The sequence below is a fragment of the Heteronotia binoei genome, chromosome 5 (assembly GCF_032191835.1).
Source record: "Heteronotia binoei isolate CCM8104 ecotype False Entrance Well chromosome 5, APGP_CSIRO_Hbin_v1, whole genome shotgun sequence".
In the NCBI taxonomy this organism is placed as follows: domain Eukaryota; kingdom Metazoa; phylum Chordata; class Lepidosauria; order Squamata; family Gekkonidae; genus Heteronotia; species Heteronotia binoei.
The window spans coordinates 96,301,838-96,316,260 of record NC_083227.1 but is presented as its reverse complement, the minus strand read 5'-3'; the positions used below and the strand labels follow the sequence as shown (position 1 = coordinate 96,316,260).

At 43.8% G+C, this 14,423-nt stretch overlaps 1 protein-coding gene across 2 annotated transcripts in view; it reads left to right on the top strand.

Moving 5' to 3' along the window:
• SYN2 (synapsin II) overlaps positions 1-8,502 on the top strand; it is a 454,742-nt gene extending 446,240 nt beyond the window's left edge. For both annotated transcript variants that reach the window (XM_060239868.1, XM_060239867.1), the window contains 2 exons: positions 250-481; positions 7,582-8,502. In XM_060239868.1, the coding sequence (XP_060095851.1) occupies positions 250-481; positions 7,582-7,717 (368 nt within the window). In that variant the 3' untranslated portion in view covers positions 7,718-8,502. The remainder of the gene's footprint in view (positions 1-249; positions 482-7,581) is intronic.
• Positions 8,503-14,423: the final 5,921 nt, after the last annotated feature.

The window sequence follows — 14,423 nt, the reverse complement described above, 5'->3', positions numbered from 1 at the left end:
CCCGGACAAAGGGATCTAGCAGTTGCTATGATGCCTTTCTTTAGACCACCATGGTACCAGTGCAGGAATTTACAAGCTTTCAAATTATGTAGAATTGTGGATATTGATGATGACAAAAACTTGACTAGCCATCCTAACTACGTAGAACTTTTTATGGGTTCCAGAGTTATAATTTTTTTTAAGTGTTGGATATAAGAACTAGTACAAAATTACTGATACATTATGAAGTTTTTCTTGTACTGAACCTAGGGGTCCCAGTGCAACCCCAAGGAATGCAAACACAAAGCCAGGAACCACAGCGCGTGTTCCCTCCAGGGCAATCAGCAAAGCCCTCAAGTTCCCTGCCGCCACGTCCACCGGGCCCTGCAACTCAACAACCACGTGCCCAGGCCCCTACAAGAGCTGGGCTGCCAGTGGAAGCAGAGGCAGAACCTTCGCCAGCAACACCACAGAAGGCTCCCCAGTCACACCCACAACTGAAGTAAGGTCTTTGTTTTCTCTTGTCTCCTTCTGGATCAATTTACTTTTCATAGAGACATCCAGGTGCAACATGTATACAGCAAAAAAACCTAAGCATTTTCCCTCCCTTTGAAAACTTTAAAGTTTTTGTTAACTTGATGTGAAGCAGAAAAGTGCAGCTGGTGCTGTTAGAGCAACATTTCATGCAATAGATGCAAATTTTCTGTTCAAATCAGGCCAAATTTGAGAACATGTTATCCTGTTTCTCTCCCATCATTGACGCATTTTTGGTTGAATGGAAGAAATAAGATTGCTGAGGGTAGGAGGGACCCTTATCAGCTTAAACTTTTAACCTTACAGTCATTTGGATAGCAACAGAATTTTAAGTCCAACAGTGCTGAGAAGTGTGTGTGTGGGGAGGTTGTAAAAGGATGGGGGTTGCCAGAATTCTTCTTTCTAAGCTACATATGGCATGGATGTCCACTTTCACTGAGCATGTAAGACAAGCCACACCTAAGGCTGTGTGTAATAAATCCAAATCAAGCATTAACAAACCTGTGTTTACACTAAGAATATATTATATTTGATTTATTCTAGTTGCAGCCTTTTTAATGTAATTCATAGTTTTTGAAACATGGCTTTAGTTTGTTGATGACAAAAGCAGAGCAGAAAAATTAGCTATGAGATCTAAGGACAAAAAAACAAACAAAAAGCCATTCCAGTCCACTTCAGACTGGCTTCTGAGCTTTTGATAATCTTCACACATTTCAATTTCTACTCCTTAACTATAAATGCTAAAAACTTGTGCAGCTTAGACATTTTGTTCTTAGAAAGAATTTGCTCACGTCTGGATTGTAAACAGTCCACAGATAAACACTAAATATATGCATCCTCATTTATATGTATAGTTAACATCTAGCAGATGTCATTACTTTTAACTCCTCTATTGAAGACTTTCCATTGTGTCCCAGTCACAACTTCGCACTGCCACCCCAAGCCACCAATTTGTTTTCAAGAAAAACTGAAATGGCATTTCTGACAGATAAGGCATTGTATTCCAGATGCAGATGCCAAGAGGCAAAGCAGTAACACTGATATTTCAATGCACAAATCTTTTGCCCCACTAAATATTTGTGGCCAACAGATCACAAGCAATGTTCCCTCTAAGCTGCAGAGTCTTCTGAGCAAAATTCTGCTTTGTGAGCTACTGGCATTAAAGTTGTAAGCTACTGGGATTAAAGTTGTGAGCTACTGCATAAATTAGTTTGCTCTGGGGCCATTTTTCCTGAACTAAGACAAAAATGTATGAGCTGGAGGCTAAAAATCTGTGCACTAGCTCACACTAACTCAGCTTACAGAGAACACTGATCACAAGCCAAGTAAACAATGAGATTAATTATTTAAATCATATGAACAGACAAAGTTACCTTAACATGAATCAAACTATTGGTCCACCAGCATTGTCTACTCTGCCTGATTGTGGCTCTCCAAATTCTAAGGGGAGAAAGGTCTTTCCCAGCACCTCTTACTTGAGATCTTTTAACTGCAGATATAAAGGACTGAATCTTGAATCTTCTACATGCATAGCACATGTTATTGCCAATGAGTCGCAGTCCAACCTGAGATCACAAATCTTTTAGTAGTAAACATAAGGAGTCAAAGATAAAATCTAGCAACACATTAAAGACTAACAACATTTTTTCAGTGAATGCTTGCAAGAGTCTGAGCTCACTTCTTCAGATACGAGGGAATACTTAGCAGGAACATTACAGAACTGGGGGAAAGGAAGGATTGAAATTGAGAATGAGACAGGGTGCAAAAGACTTCTCTTACCTCCGTTCCTAAACCACTGGCTTAGTGTATCTGACCTGCAGTGTCCCTGAAAATGCCAGTATAATGCCACACCTTGGTATGCTCTCACAATGGGATAAATATATCCTGTCCAAGTATGCTAAGAAATGAGTAAAAACCATGATCAAGATTCCAATTGGCTTTGTTCGAAATGCCATCTTTGAGTCAAACCTCTTTCAATTGCCTCAAAGATTTCCTCACCAAGAGTATTGCAAGCAAGTTTGCATCTGTGTGGAATGGTCAGCTAACTGCCAGTCATGCATGCTTTATTGCTATTAGGGATATGCATTTGGTTCAGCTGAACCAAATACAACCCTGAATACCAGCTGATTCAGCTGCATTCGGCGCCAAATACAGAATCTCTGATTTTATTCAGGGACTGAGTACAGCCACCCTAATAAATATTCAGCTGTGTTCAGGTCCCCTAAATAGCATTGAGAAAGGTAGTTTAAAAGGTAAAAGGAGTGCACCTACTTCCTTTCCCACCATTTCTAGGTTTTTTATGACTCTTCCTTCATTTCCCTGGGATCAGGTGGAGAGGGGAGGGTGGATGTGTAGGTGGAGAGGGGCCCCCAACAGCCGATCGTACAGTTTTGCAAGGCTGGTGTTGCTGCTGATCTATGCCAGCCAGGTCAGTGAGTAGGCAACTCACAGAGATTGCTCCAGGAGTTAGGGCCAGCAGCTCCAAAGATAGCAATCCAGTTCACAGGGGCTCCCCCCACTGATAACTCAGTAATGGGGGGCCCTGCAAGGCCACAGCTAAGGGGACTGGATAGGGGACGCCCTGGAGCAGCAGGCACTCAAAGAGGGGGCACCACAGGGGGTGCCAGAGATGCATTGAGGTAGGGAAAAAAAACAAAAATGGCTCTAGCAGGGGTGAAGGTCTGCCAGCACAGGTCTGGTCAGAACCCACAGCAAAAGATTGGGGGACCCCATCAGCCTATCCCAAAGACCCAAAATCCAGAGCAGAGAGAAGGGGTGAAAGGAGGCATGATATATCCACAGCCCCCGGAAGTCAAATGGGAGGACTTCCTCAGCGCAGGAGAGGCCCCCGGGGGGTATCAGCACTATGGGCCCACCCACACCAAAAAACAGGGACGCACAGTGTAAAAGATACCAGGGTAAGTGGGCTAGGGGGAAACAAAGCCCCCCCCCTTTCAGGGATCTGGAGGGCATGCTGAGGGGGGACTTAGCAGCTTGGTAGAATACCCCCAAGCTCTCCAGAGACACCTCCAGTTAAAATTCAGCACCCCAAAGCCCCAAGGATCCACGCAGAAGACAGCTAAGCCAAGGGATCCAGTAGCAAGGGGTGGCTACATGAAGGGGTTCCTAAGGAGCAGCCCATTGCAAGGATAGGAAAGAGAAATTGGAACAGATGATGACGAGAAGGCAGAACTGCTCAATTTCTGCTTTTTTTCTTGTGCTGGAAACAGTGCTCAACATGGCAAAAACAGAACACATAATGAGAGAAGGGAGTTGCAGCCTAGGATGGCATGGAGTAGTACATTAACACCTAGTTTCTTTAGAAGAATCTGAGTCTGCAGGGCCTGATAAATTGTTTCTAAGAGTACTAAAAGAACTTGCAGGTGTAATTTCTGGGCCTCTGTCCATTATATCTGAGAATTCTTGGAGAACAGGTGAGGTGCCAGAAGACTGGAGGTGAGCAAATGTTGTTCCCATCTTCAAGAAAGGGGAGAAGGAGGATCTGGGTAACTACCAACCTGTCCACTTGATGTTTACACCTGGAAAAGTTTTAGAACAAATCATCAGTCAGTCAGTCCTGGAATATTTAGAAAGGACAACTGTGATCACTAAGAGCCAGCATAGGTTTCTCAAGAACAAATAATATCAGACTAATCTTATCTCTTTTTTTGGAAAGGTGGATTAGGGGAATGCTGTAGGCATAGTTTATCTTGATTTCAGTAAGGCTTCTGATAAAGTTCCGCATAATATTCTTGTTGACAACTTGGTAAAATATGGTTTGGGTCCTATTACTATTAGGTGGATCTGTCACTGGTTGACAAATTGCACCCCAAGAGTGCTTTTTAATCATTCTTCATCCTCTTGGATAGGACTGACAAATGGAGCACCTTAGGGATCTATCCTAGGACTTGCTTTGTTTAATATCCTTATAAACCATATGGATGAAGGAATAGACGGATTGCTTATTAAATTTGCAAGTAATACTAAATTGGGAGGAGTAGCAAATACAGTAGAAGGCAGAGTCTGGGTACAGGATGATCTTGACAGGCTGGAAAACTTAGCTAAAACCAATAAAATGATTTCAAGAGAGATAAATGTAAAATTGTGCACTTAGGTAGGAAAAATGTAATGCATAATTATAGGGTTAAGGAAGATTTGTCTCAGCAGTAGTACATGCAAAAAGAATCTAGGGGTCTTAGGAGACCACACACCGAATGTGACTCATCAATGTTATGTGGTAGCTAAAAAGGCAAATGTGATTTTGGGCTGTATCAACAGAAGAGTGTCCAGGTCACATGAAGTGATGATATCGCTTTACTATACTCTGGTTAGACCTCCCCTAGTGTATTGTATTCAGTTTTGGGCACCACAATTTAAGAAGGATATAGACAAGCTGGAATGTGTCCAGAGGAAGGCAACAAACATGATGAAGGGTCTGGAGACACAGTCCTATGAGGAAAGGTTAAAAGAGCTGGGTATGTTTACCCTAAAGAGGAGATGACTGAGAGGCAATATGATAATCATCTTCAAGTACCTGAAGGGCTGTCATATAGAGAGGATGGTGCAGAATGGAGAATGGGTAACTGGGGGCGTGGGGGAAAGTATTTGTGCAGGGGTTGAACTAGATGACCCTGGAAGTACCTCCCAACTCTATGATTCCATGGCTAATAAATTCTTGGTCAGATCATTTTATCTTGATAGTATCAAGTAGGAAGGTAGTCTGTAATGGTAGAACAACATACAAGTCCCATAGCACCTTAAAGAGCAACAAAATTTTTCAAGATTGTACCCTAGAAAATGTTGGTTTTTAAAGTGCTACTGGACTTGCTTAATGTTGTTTTTATGGCCTGGCTGGGTTTTTATTGCTTTTGTGTCTGTTTGTTATTAATTTCAAACTGTTTTACTGATTTTATTTTACTTTATGAGCTTCCTGGAGATGCAGGCAGCATGTACATTGTCAGAATAAATTTTTAAAAGCTCAGTTTCTAGACTTGAAGTTGCATTTCTTCAGAATAATAAGCAGGCCAATCCTGTGCAAAAGTACTTTAGTTGAAGCCCATTAACTTTGATAAGCAGAGTTATACCCTTTTAAGTTCATGGTCTTACAAACGTATACTTTTGCTTAGGACAGTGCTTTTACATTGCTATCCTGTGCAGAGATACTCCAGTCTAAAACTATGGACTTAAAAGGGTATAACTCTGCTTATGTTGGCACATTACCTACCCACTGCTTTGGACATGATCAGTCAGCTCTAATTCTGTCCTGACCATTTATTTCCTGCCATAGCACAGCTTTAGGTAATTTTTTTTTTAAAAAAAAACCCTGAAAATTCTATGCATACCATACTAGATACATAGCATGAAACCTTCCTGAAGAGCTCACATCCTGAATCATATCACAGACTTATTCCAATTCAAATTTTGTTTCCGAAAGAAAAAACTCCAAATTGCCAATAGGATTAACTGTACTCTGTGTGTCAGTATGTACATACCTGGCATTCTCACCCACATACTCTTACTTAACATGTGTGTGCAAGTGATTAGCCCATGAATAAATATTTAATTAGGCCTCTGGTTTCTGTGTTGCTAATCAGTTGTAGTTCTGCTTTGCCTTTCCACCCCCTCCTTTCAGGAACTATCAAACAGAAGTACAATGGAAATGAAAGATTGCAGCATACACAGTCCTCTGTTCTCTGCTTGTCAACAAAAGGTGCCAGTAAAAAGTAGACTAGATATAAATTGTCAGTTCAACCTGAAGTGTTATGCTATATAATATGACAACCAGCTTCAGATTCTATAGAATAAATAGGATTTGCCTGTTTTATTATGATATGCAGCCCGACAGCTTCAGTTCAGTCTGGTTCTGCTGACTTGAGAAATATTATTCAATGAAATAGTCTTAAGTAATACAGAATTAACAATAAATTTGTGTGGGGTTGCTTTCTGGAATCATTGCATTCAACAAGTATTCAGGGCAGTCCACAGAAAATGGGTATACCTAAGGCTAAATCCTAAGCACACTTTATGAAGTTAAGCCCCATTGATCTTCATCATTGTATTTGCACTTAGAGCTGTGTTGCACATTCCTGGAAAACTAGCATGAGTTAAATGTTTAACTGTTCTTAAGGGTACACAGAGCTGGCGCATGGGAGTAGGCGGGGTAGATGGCCGCTTAGGGCACCACCCCGCCTGAGGGTGCTGCTGGGCACCCACCAAGAGCCGGGCTGGGGCTCGCATCCTGCATGCCTTGAAAGGCTCGCGGGAGGCGACTGTCGGCTCCCCCGCCCCCACCAGCAGTCTTTGTGCGTTGCAGGAAGGCTGAGCGGGGGGCGGGGCTTGCATCCTGCACGCCTTGCAAGGTGCACAGGACACAACTGTCAGCTCCCCCCACCTCCCACCCCAATCTGGAAGCCTGAAAAGGACGGGGGGGGGGCTGCTTGATGATGTCACTTTCTGTGACGTCATTGTGCCGTGCACACGCAAAACGCGTGTGCATGTTTTTTTTCTAAAATAAAATGGGGGGGGTGCTTAGCTGGGGTCTGCCTCCAGCCACAGAAAACCCAGCACCAGCCCTGATGGTACAATCCTACTTTCTTTTCTGGAAGAAAAGCTGATGAGACTGCACTCACTTCCAAGAAAACTTGGTTAAGATAAGACTATGAGTCCTGTCCACTTCAATGTCTCTTAGGCACTTTCAGTACCCCTGAGGTGAGAATTCATGTATATACTCTCATGCAGAACACAGTTAGCATGAATTTCTGTGATGCCTCTCTCATGTAATATTTTATAATCAGTGTACAGAGTATTCCAGCACCATGCATAAATTTCTGGATGGTCAGTGCAATTGACTCTGACTGAATCCAGATGTTCTCCACCACAAACAGTTGTGGAAGAGTGCTGCAACAACAAAAACTGTCCATCTGGTCAGGGAAAGGAGTCTTTTCCCCCTACTCCCATTATATAAAATTGTAAATCAATTCTGAAGGGTGGCTTCATCTTTAATATGTACATATTTTATGAGCTTCAAATGTATCAACAACCTTGTGGGTGATTTTTTTTGTCTTGCAGCAAATCACAGTCTCTGACGAATGCCTTCAGCTTCACAGAGTCATCCTTCTTTCGATCTTCTGTCAATGAAGATGAAGCAAAAGCAGAAACCATTCGAAATTTAAGAAAATCCTTTGCCAGCCTCTTTTCTGATTAGCCATGTAGAGTTTTGATATTGCATATCTGTAATACATTAGAAAGTCTGCTGTGAACATCATTTTGCAAACATAATTTCCTTGTGAATGATCTTTCTTTGCTGTTCCAACTGTTGTATTAAGCAATATGTTAAAAACTCTTTAAGAGACTATAATGAAACACAGTTCAGGTATCCTGCATTTGAAAAAAATCCATGTCTAAAAAAAGCCAAGAGGAAAAACTACACAGCAGAATGATTGAAAGTCCTCATTAACTGTGATATTGTGGCCTTACCATTAAATGCACTAGGTCATCTCATTGGATCTTCTTTTGTGATATCATTATATCACATCATTATGTTGTGAATTACCCCCTTGGTATACTTTTTTCGGTGTTCTCCTGCATGTTTGTTTAGTTTAGTTCATTTATTTATAGTTAGTCTAGGTATTTTGTTCTCCCAAGGTCAGAGTTGATCAGCTTTCTTTCTTAGCCTGATCTTATATGATGCACCTTCACAGTGGTGTTTTCTGTCTACTCTCCTTCACCTTCTTCCTTTGGCAGGCTTTTCATTGGTTGTATGTGGTGTTCTCATTGCTGTTAGGAACAATCGCTAGGACAAACCAATGTTATACAGCTATGTGTCAAGACTACTGTATCTTCCCACTTTTGTTGTACAGTTATTTGCAACATGTTAACAGTGACCTTTGATTTGTAACACACCATGCATGATCTCATGTTACCCATAGTTCCATATAACCTTCTAATAAATTCAAAGTCATATGCTTGGCAGCAAGCAATCTTCTGCAGCACTTGGATGCACAGTGGTATTGATTTCTCTGACAAAGAGCCCATGAGATCTTGCTTTTTCTTCTGAGAAACACCCATGCCTATACATTTGGAGATGGTTACCTGTGCCCAGGGCTTTTTTTGTAGCAGGAACTCCTTTGCATATTAGGCCACACACCCCTCATGTAGCCAGTCCTCCAAGAGTTTACACATCCATGATGTAGCCAATCTTCCAAGAGTTTACAGAGCTCTTAGTACAGGGCCTACTGTAAGCTCCAGGAGGACTGACTATATCAGGGCTGTGTGGCCTAATATGCAAAGGAGTTCCTGCTACAAAAAAAATCCTGTTTGTGCCAAATCTTGACGGAAAGCCTTAAATGGTTCTCTTAGTACAGATAAAATGCATATGGGATGTGTTTTCCTAAACCTTAGATTGAAGAAGAGAATGGATTTATACTCTGCCCTTAACTTGGAGTCTCAGAGCAGTTTACAATCTCCTTTCCCTTCCTCTCCCCACAATAGATACCCTGTGAAGTAGGTGGGGCTAAGAGAGCTCTTAATAAACTGCTCATGAGAGAACCAGTTCTGCTGAGAAACTGTGGTCACACCAGCAGCTGCATGTGGAGAAGTGGGGAATCAAACCTGGTTCTCCCATTTAGAATCCACTCACTTCACCACTACACCAAACTGGCTCTGGGCATGAAGCAGCACATTTTGGGATGCAGTGGGAGGAGGAGATGTGAAAGTCACACTCCACATGTGAAAATCCTTCCAACTATGGAAATGTTCTGGCAAAGATGATATAATCAACTTGTACAGTGAATGATGACAAAACTGATGGTGACCCATCAAGCAAAATGCATCCCATCAGCCATGTATTGTGGCTTAATAAACTTTTTTTCCTGTCTGCTAAATTGTCAAGGCAACTGGTAGATTGCAACATATGGATGGTGATATGCATTTGATCACATGATCTACAAGGATAATCCAGATGTGTATATCCAGTGGGTCTTCATGCATCTCTCATTGTTCACAATGGGCATTCCTGTCATTCCTTTTAGAACATTCTACCCCAGGTCTCTATTTACAGAAGAACAAAAAGACCCCACACACACAAAGGAGGGAGGGGTCTGTGGTATATCTCCAAAGGCAATTGGCTGGAAGTGCTCTGTGCTCCTCCCTTGCAAGGATCTGATTGGAAGAAAGAAATGCCATAGCTTGAGAAACCAGTACAATCAAGGTAAAACAAGAGCCCATGCTGTAGCCAGCTAACAGCAACCAAACTAAAAAACAACACCAATTTCTTCAAGGAGGGTAGTTTCATTTCACTAAGAATCCCCGGTTCCTGATACCATTCTGGAAAATGATGGTAATGACCCAGAATGACCATTTCTGTGTATATCTTTAACTTGGGGATTTCATTATGCCCACCCCTACGTTGGAGGCTGCTTAGAAATCAACAGGTTTACTAAAGTGGGTGTTCTGCAAATCACTTCTCCTGAAAGTGGGGGGGACACCCAATTTTTCTTTCAATATATCAGTTCCCTAGAATGTATTCGACATAATGATTTCTTGATATTTCTGTATACCTTGATCCACAACTAACAACGGTTTTGATATGGTATAGACAATCTGGCATCCTTGCTTTGCTACAAGGTGATCATATACTTTCAAAGAGACGGTATAAGATTTCCTGAACCATAGTGAAGTGTATTTAGCAATATTCCTTGACTCTCTACAACACTATTGGGCAACAGAAAGTGGCTACTGCTGATATGTTCTTGCCAGTAGTAAAACTGAGACTGGTCTACATGTATAGGAAAAGTGAGGTGGCAGAATAATTTGCACCACGTCTGTATGCAAGTTTAGAGTGATCTCAGTTTCAGTTCTCACCCCTGTAAAAAAAAAATGTAGAGGAAAGAGCTTCTGTTTGCAAGGACTTTTTAATTGTACGATATCATTCAAAAATGTGATCACCCCCCCTACAAAATTAGTGGTATATTCTACTACCTCCACATGTTAGCACCTTATACTGCTTCATGTGTAGTCAAGGCCACAGACACTCACTTCTGTCATAGCCTTACCAAAATAAATACATTTAAATATGGTTAAATATATTAAAGTATATGCTCATGCATGCACATTTGTGATTTAGTTGGTTGGTTAATGTTGGAGGGTGTGTTTGATTACAAACAGGAAGTGTCTTCATGGTTTTGACAAAAACACATACCTTCCCTACTAAGATAAAATGTACTAAACTCAGAAATAATGAATAGCAATAGGGTACAGATTGACGACAGAACAGCTGTCTGAAAAACAAAGTTAAAATCTTTTTAAGGGAAAATCAAGTCTTCATTGGTCTTCCAGTATTTGTAGCACAAGCACAACCAGTGATGAGTTTACATAACATGGTTCAGAAACTAGAACATTTTATCAGTTATGTTGTAACTTGGAAGCTATGCACACAAATTATTATTTGTATTATTGTCTCAGTCCAGATTCTCTGATAAAAGTCATCAATGAATCCCCATTCCTAGCACTTCTTATGGATAATATTCCAGACCACATAAGCAGTTTTTTTCAGAAATATTGTAATTCCACTTTCACTATAATACATGTTCTACTGCATAACCATAAACAGAATATATTCTCTATATTACATTCACTGCCACAACCATCAGGGAATCACATTCACTGCCATATTTCAGGAAGAGGCTCACAGCTTCAGATGAGGAGGAAACCTTAGGTTCTATATGCCATGCTTTTGCTGGGCATGTGACTGCCCTCCCATTGATGGCAAATGTGCAAATGACAACTTTTCTTCAGGAATATCACTGCTAGAAATTATGCCCCTACTTATTATAACCTATCATTTTGAAGCAGATATATTTTATCAGGGAAACCTCCACTATTACTTTTTGTCCAGAACAGGACAGTGCTAAAACAATAAGAACAGAATATATATATATATTCTGGTGTTCAGCTCCCTCTCTCTCTCTTTCTCTCTCTCTCTCTGTCTCTCAGAGAGAGAGAGAAAACCACATATAGGAATAAAGCAAGGAAGCTGTCAGAAGGTGGAGCTTCTTGATGGGACTGAACATCATTACCTCCCTTTTTGTATTCAATGAAGCTAAATAAATGAAATCACTGAATACAGGCAGATTAATTACTTGGGATGATCTTTCCTTTCCTTGTGGGAGAAGTGGCTTGAGGGTGTATACACACTGCCCAGTTGGCAAACACAAAGGCCTGATCTCCACATGCAACAGAATGGAGGAACCACATGGGGATCATTCCCTGCACATTTCTGGTTACCCAGTCTCAAGAAGAATAGTATAGCACTAGGGAAAGGTACACAAGCGCAACCAAAACATCAAAGGCCTGGAGCACCTCCCCTGTTTGGAAAGGCAAAGGAATTAGGGGCTTTTTAGTTTAGAGAAAAGGCTACTAACAAGGGCATACAATAGAGGTTTGTAAAATAATGCACAGGATGGAAAACACAGAGAGACAGAGAACTTTTTCTCCTGCTCCCATGACAGAGGCCAGTGAATTCGAAGGGTAGTAGATGCAGAATAGACAAAAGGAAGTACTACTTCACTTGAAGAATTATTAGCACATGGAACTCACTGCCACATGATATGAGAATGACCACTAGTTTGGTTGATTTGGGCAGCCCAATCCTGACTTATGTGGAGGCTGGCCATTGCAACATAGGCAGAACTGGGGCACCGCTGGTTGACTCCCTAAGGGCTAAGTTATGCCTGGGCATGGGGGGAAGAGCACAGTTCTCCGCATGTGAGACTGTCCCCATGGCAACTCCACCAGAGTGAGGATGCGCAGCCGAGGCAGAGGTGGCAGGAGGGGAGAGGCATCCCAGGGCCACCAGATTGGCCAGTCCTGGCACAGGTCCGTGGCACATGACAGTTGGGGTGGGGAGAGGCAGCCCCAGAGAAGCTGATCGCCTGTCCATCCCTGCCCCGACAGAGAACTGTGCCAATCACAGGCACACAGCCCAAGTCAAAGGAGAGGAGTCCCGCCAACGTAGAAAGAGGAAAGGAGTGAGGCTGGGCATGTGCACGAGAGACAGAAAAGCCTGGCTCGCTGCCGAGGTGGGGGTGGGGAGAGGGAAGGGGAAGTGCAGAGCTGCAGGATTGGCCAGTCCCACTGCTGCGCCCACCCACTGTCAGAGACTTGTGCCAATGGCAGGCAGATGAGCAGAGTCATGTGCCCTCTCAGCGAGCCATAGACACACAGAAAACACATAGTGCTGGAGTCTGCACTCAGAAAAGCTAAGCAAAATGTGTATATTGGAACAAGCAAACAGAGTCCCGGCATGCCACCAAGTCCCACAGGGAAGCCCTCCCTGGCATGGACTCAGAGTCCCTCCTTGATGCCCTCCACTACTTGCGAGGAACCCCTCCCCCAGTGGCAGCAGAACGCAGAGTGCGAGGCACCAGCCAGGCGCCCATTGCATTGCTCACCCCACACTCCCCTCTTCTCCATGCCATGAGCATGGCAGCCCCATGGGGTTGGGCAGCCTGTAAGCTCAGGCAGGCTGTGGTGATGCATCTGGCCCCAGACCACCCTCCTGCCCATGGCATGACTGGGAAAAAGACCCTTGGGCTCTCCTGTCCAGCCTCTCAGACAAGGTGATTCATTGGCCCCCACCACTCTTCCCCCTCCCCAGAGCAAGGGAGCTCACCCTCTTGGACATTCCCTGGGGAGCCCACAGACAGAGTGGCAGAAGGGGGGAGGGGCAGATAGATGAAGCAGAAGCCAGTGAAGAGTGACAAAGTGGAGACACATCTAAGGCTTTATTGTGCAGAAACCAGGTGGAAGTTGGAAAGATCTGCAGGGCATGAGGCTCCACTCTGAAAGGAGGGCAGGAACAGCTGACTGAGAAGAGGGGGGGGGGGCTCGGACTCACCATAACTGGAAGCCTCTCTGTCGAATTCCCACCTGCAAAACAGAGAAAAATATCCAGAGTACCCGGGGAGGAGTGCCAAGCCACCTGCAGCCAGGGTCAGCAGAGGCGGGGAGTGGTTTGACAGAACACCCCCCCCCTTCCTCAGCACAAGAGGGAGCCAGTTGACACCCACCATCCTGTCCTGAGTTGCAGTGCTCCTGGATTGCTTGCAATTCATCAGCCACAGCAGCACAAGGCAGCATGTTGGCCGGGGACTGTCTTAAAGGGACAGTCACTGACCTGCCTCCCCACAGGCACTGGAGCAGTTGCCGCCCCCCCCCACACCCATTGCCCCCCCAGGGGTGGGAACAAGCCGATGGACAGACCATCTCCTTGGAACATGGGGGGGGGCCTCCAGCAGCATGTAGGGGCCATGGGAATGAGTTAGGGGAGGGGGAGGCAAGGTTGGAGTGCGGGCTTGCACCTACCTATCTTTGCATGACCAGCCTTGTGCGCTGAGCCTCTGGGGGTCAGGTACCTATTGGGACTTGCAAATGGGAGAGGTTAGTCACAGAGCAGAGACTTTGCTCTCCTCCTTGCATGTCAAAGAGCTTGCCCTGTACTGTCTAAGTGCCCTCTCTGTGCAGTGCCTACCACCAGTGCCTCTAAGTCCCCAGACAGAGTCCCATGCCGTGTGCCCTACCTAAGGAAGTGTGCGAGGCCAGAGCAGAAGTTTATCTGGAGGGGGGCAGCAATCAGGTTTCTGGGAGGGGGCTTGAGGGGATTGGTGAAGTAATTACATGGCGGGGGGGATGTGTTTTCAGGAACAATGGGTGCCCATAGGTGCCTCCGCTTCTACATAAGTGGACTTAGAGTGGCATAACTCTGACTTACGCGGGCGTGGGCCTTAGTTTGTTTCCAAAGGACTTCCCCCCCCCCCACTTAGGATTGCACTGTAAAAGTTAGATGGTGCAGCTAAAATAGGTTTTGCCACTAGGTTAAGTGGTTATAGGATAAGTGGTTATAGGATAGATTC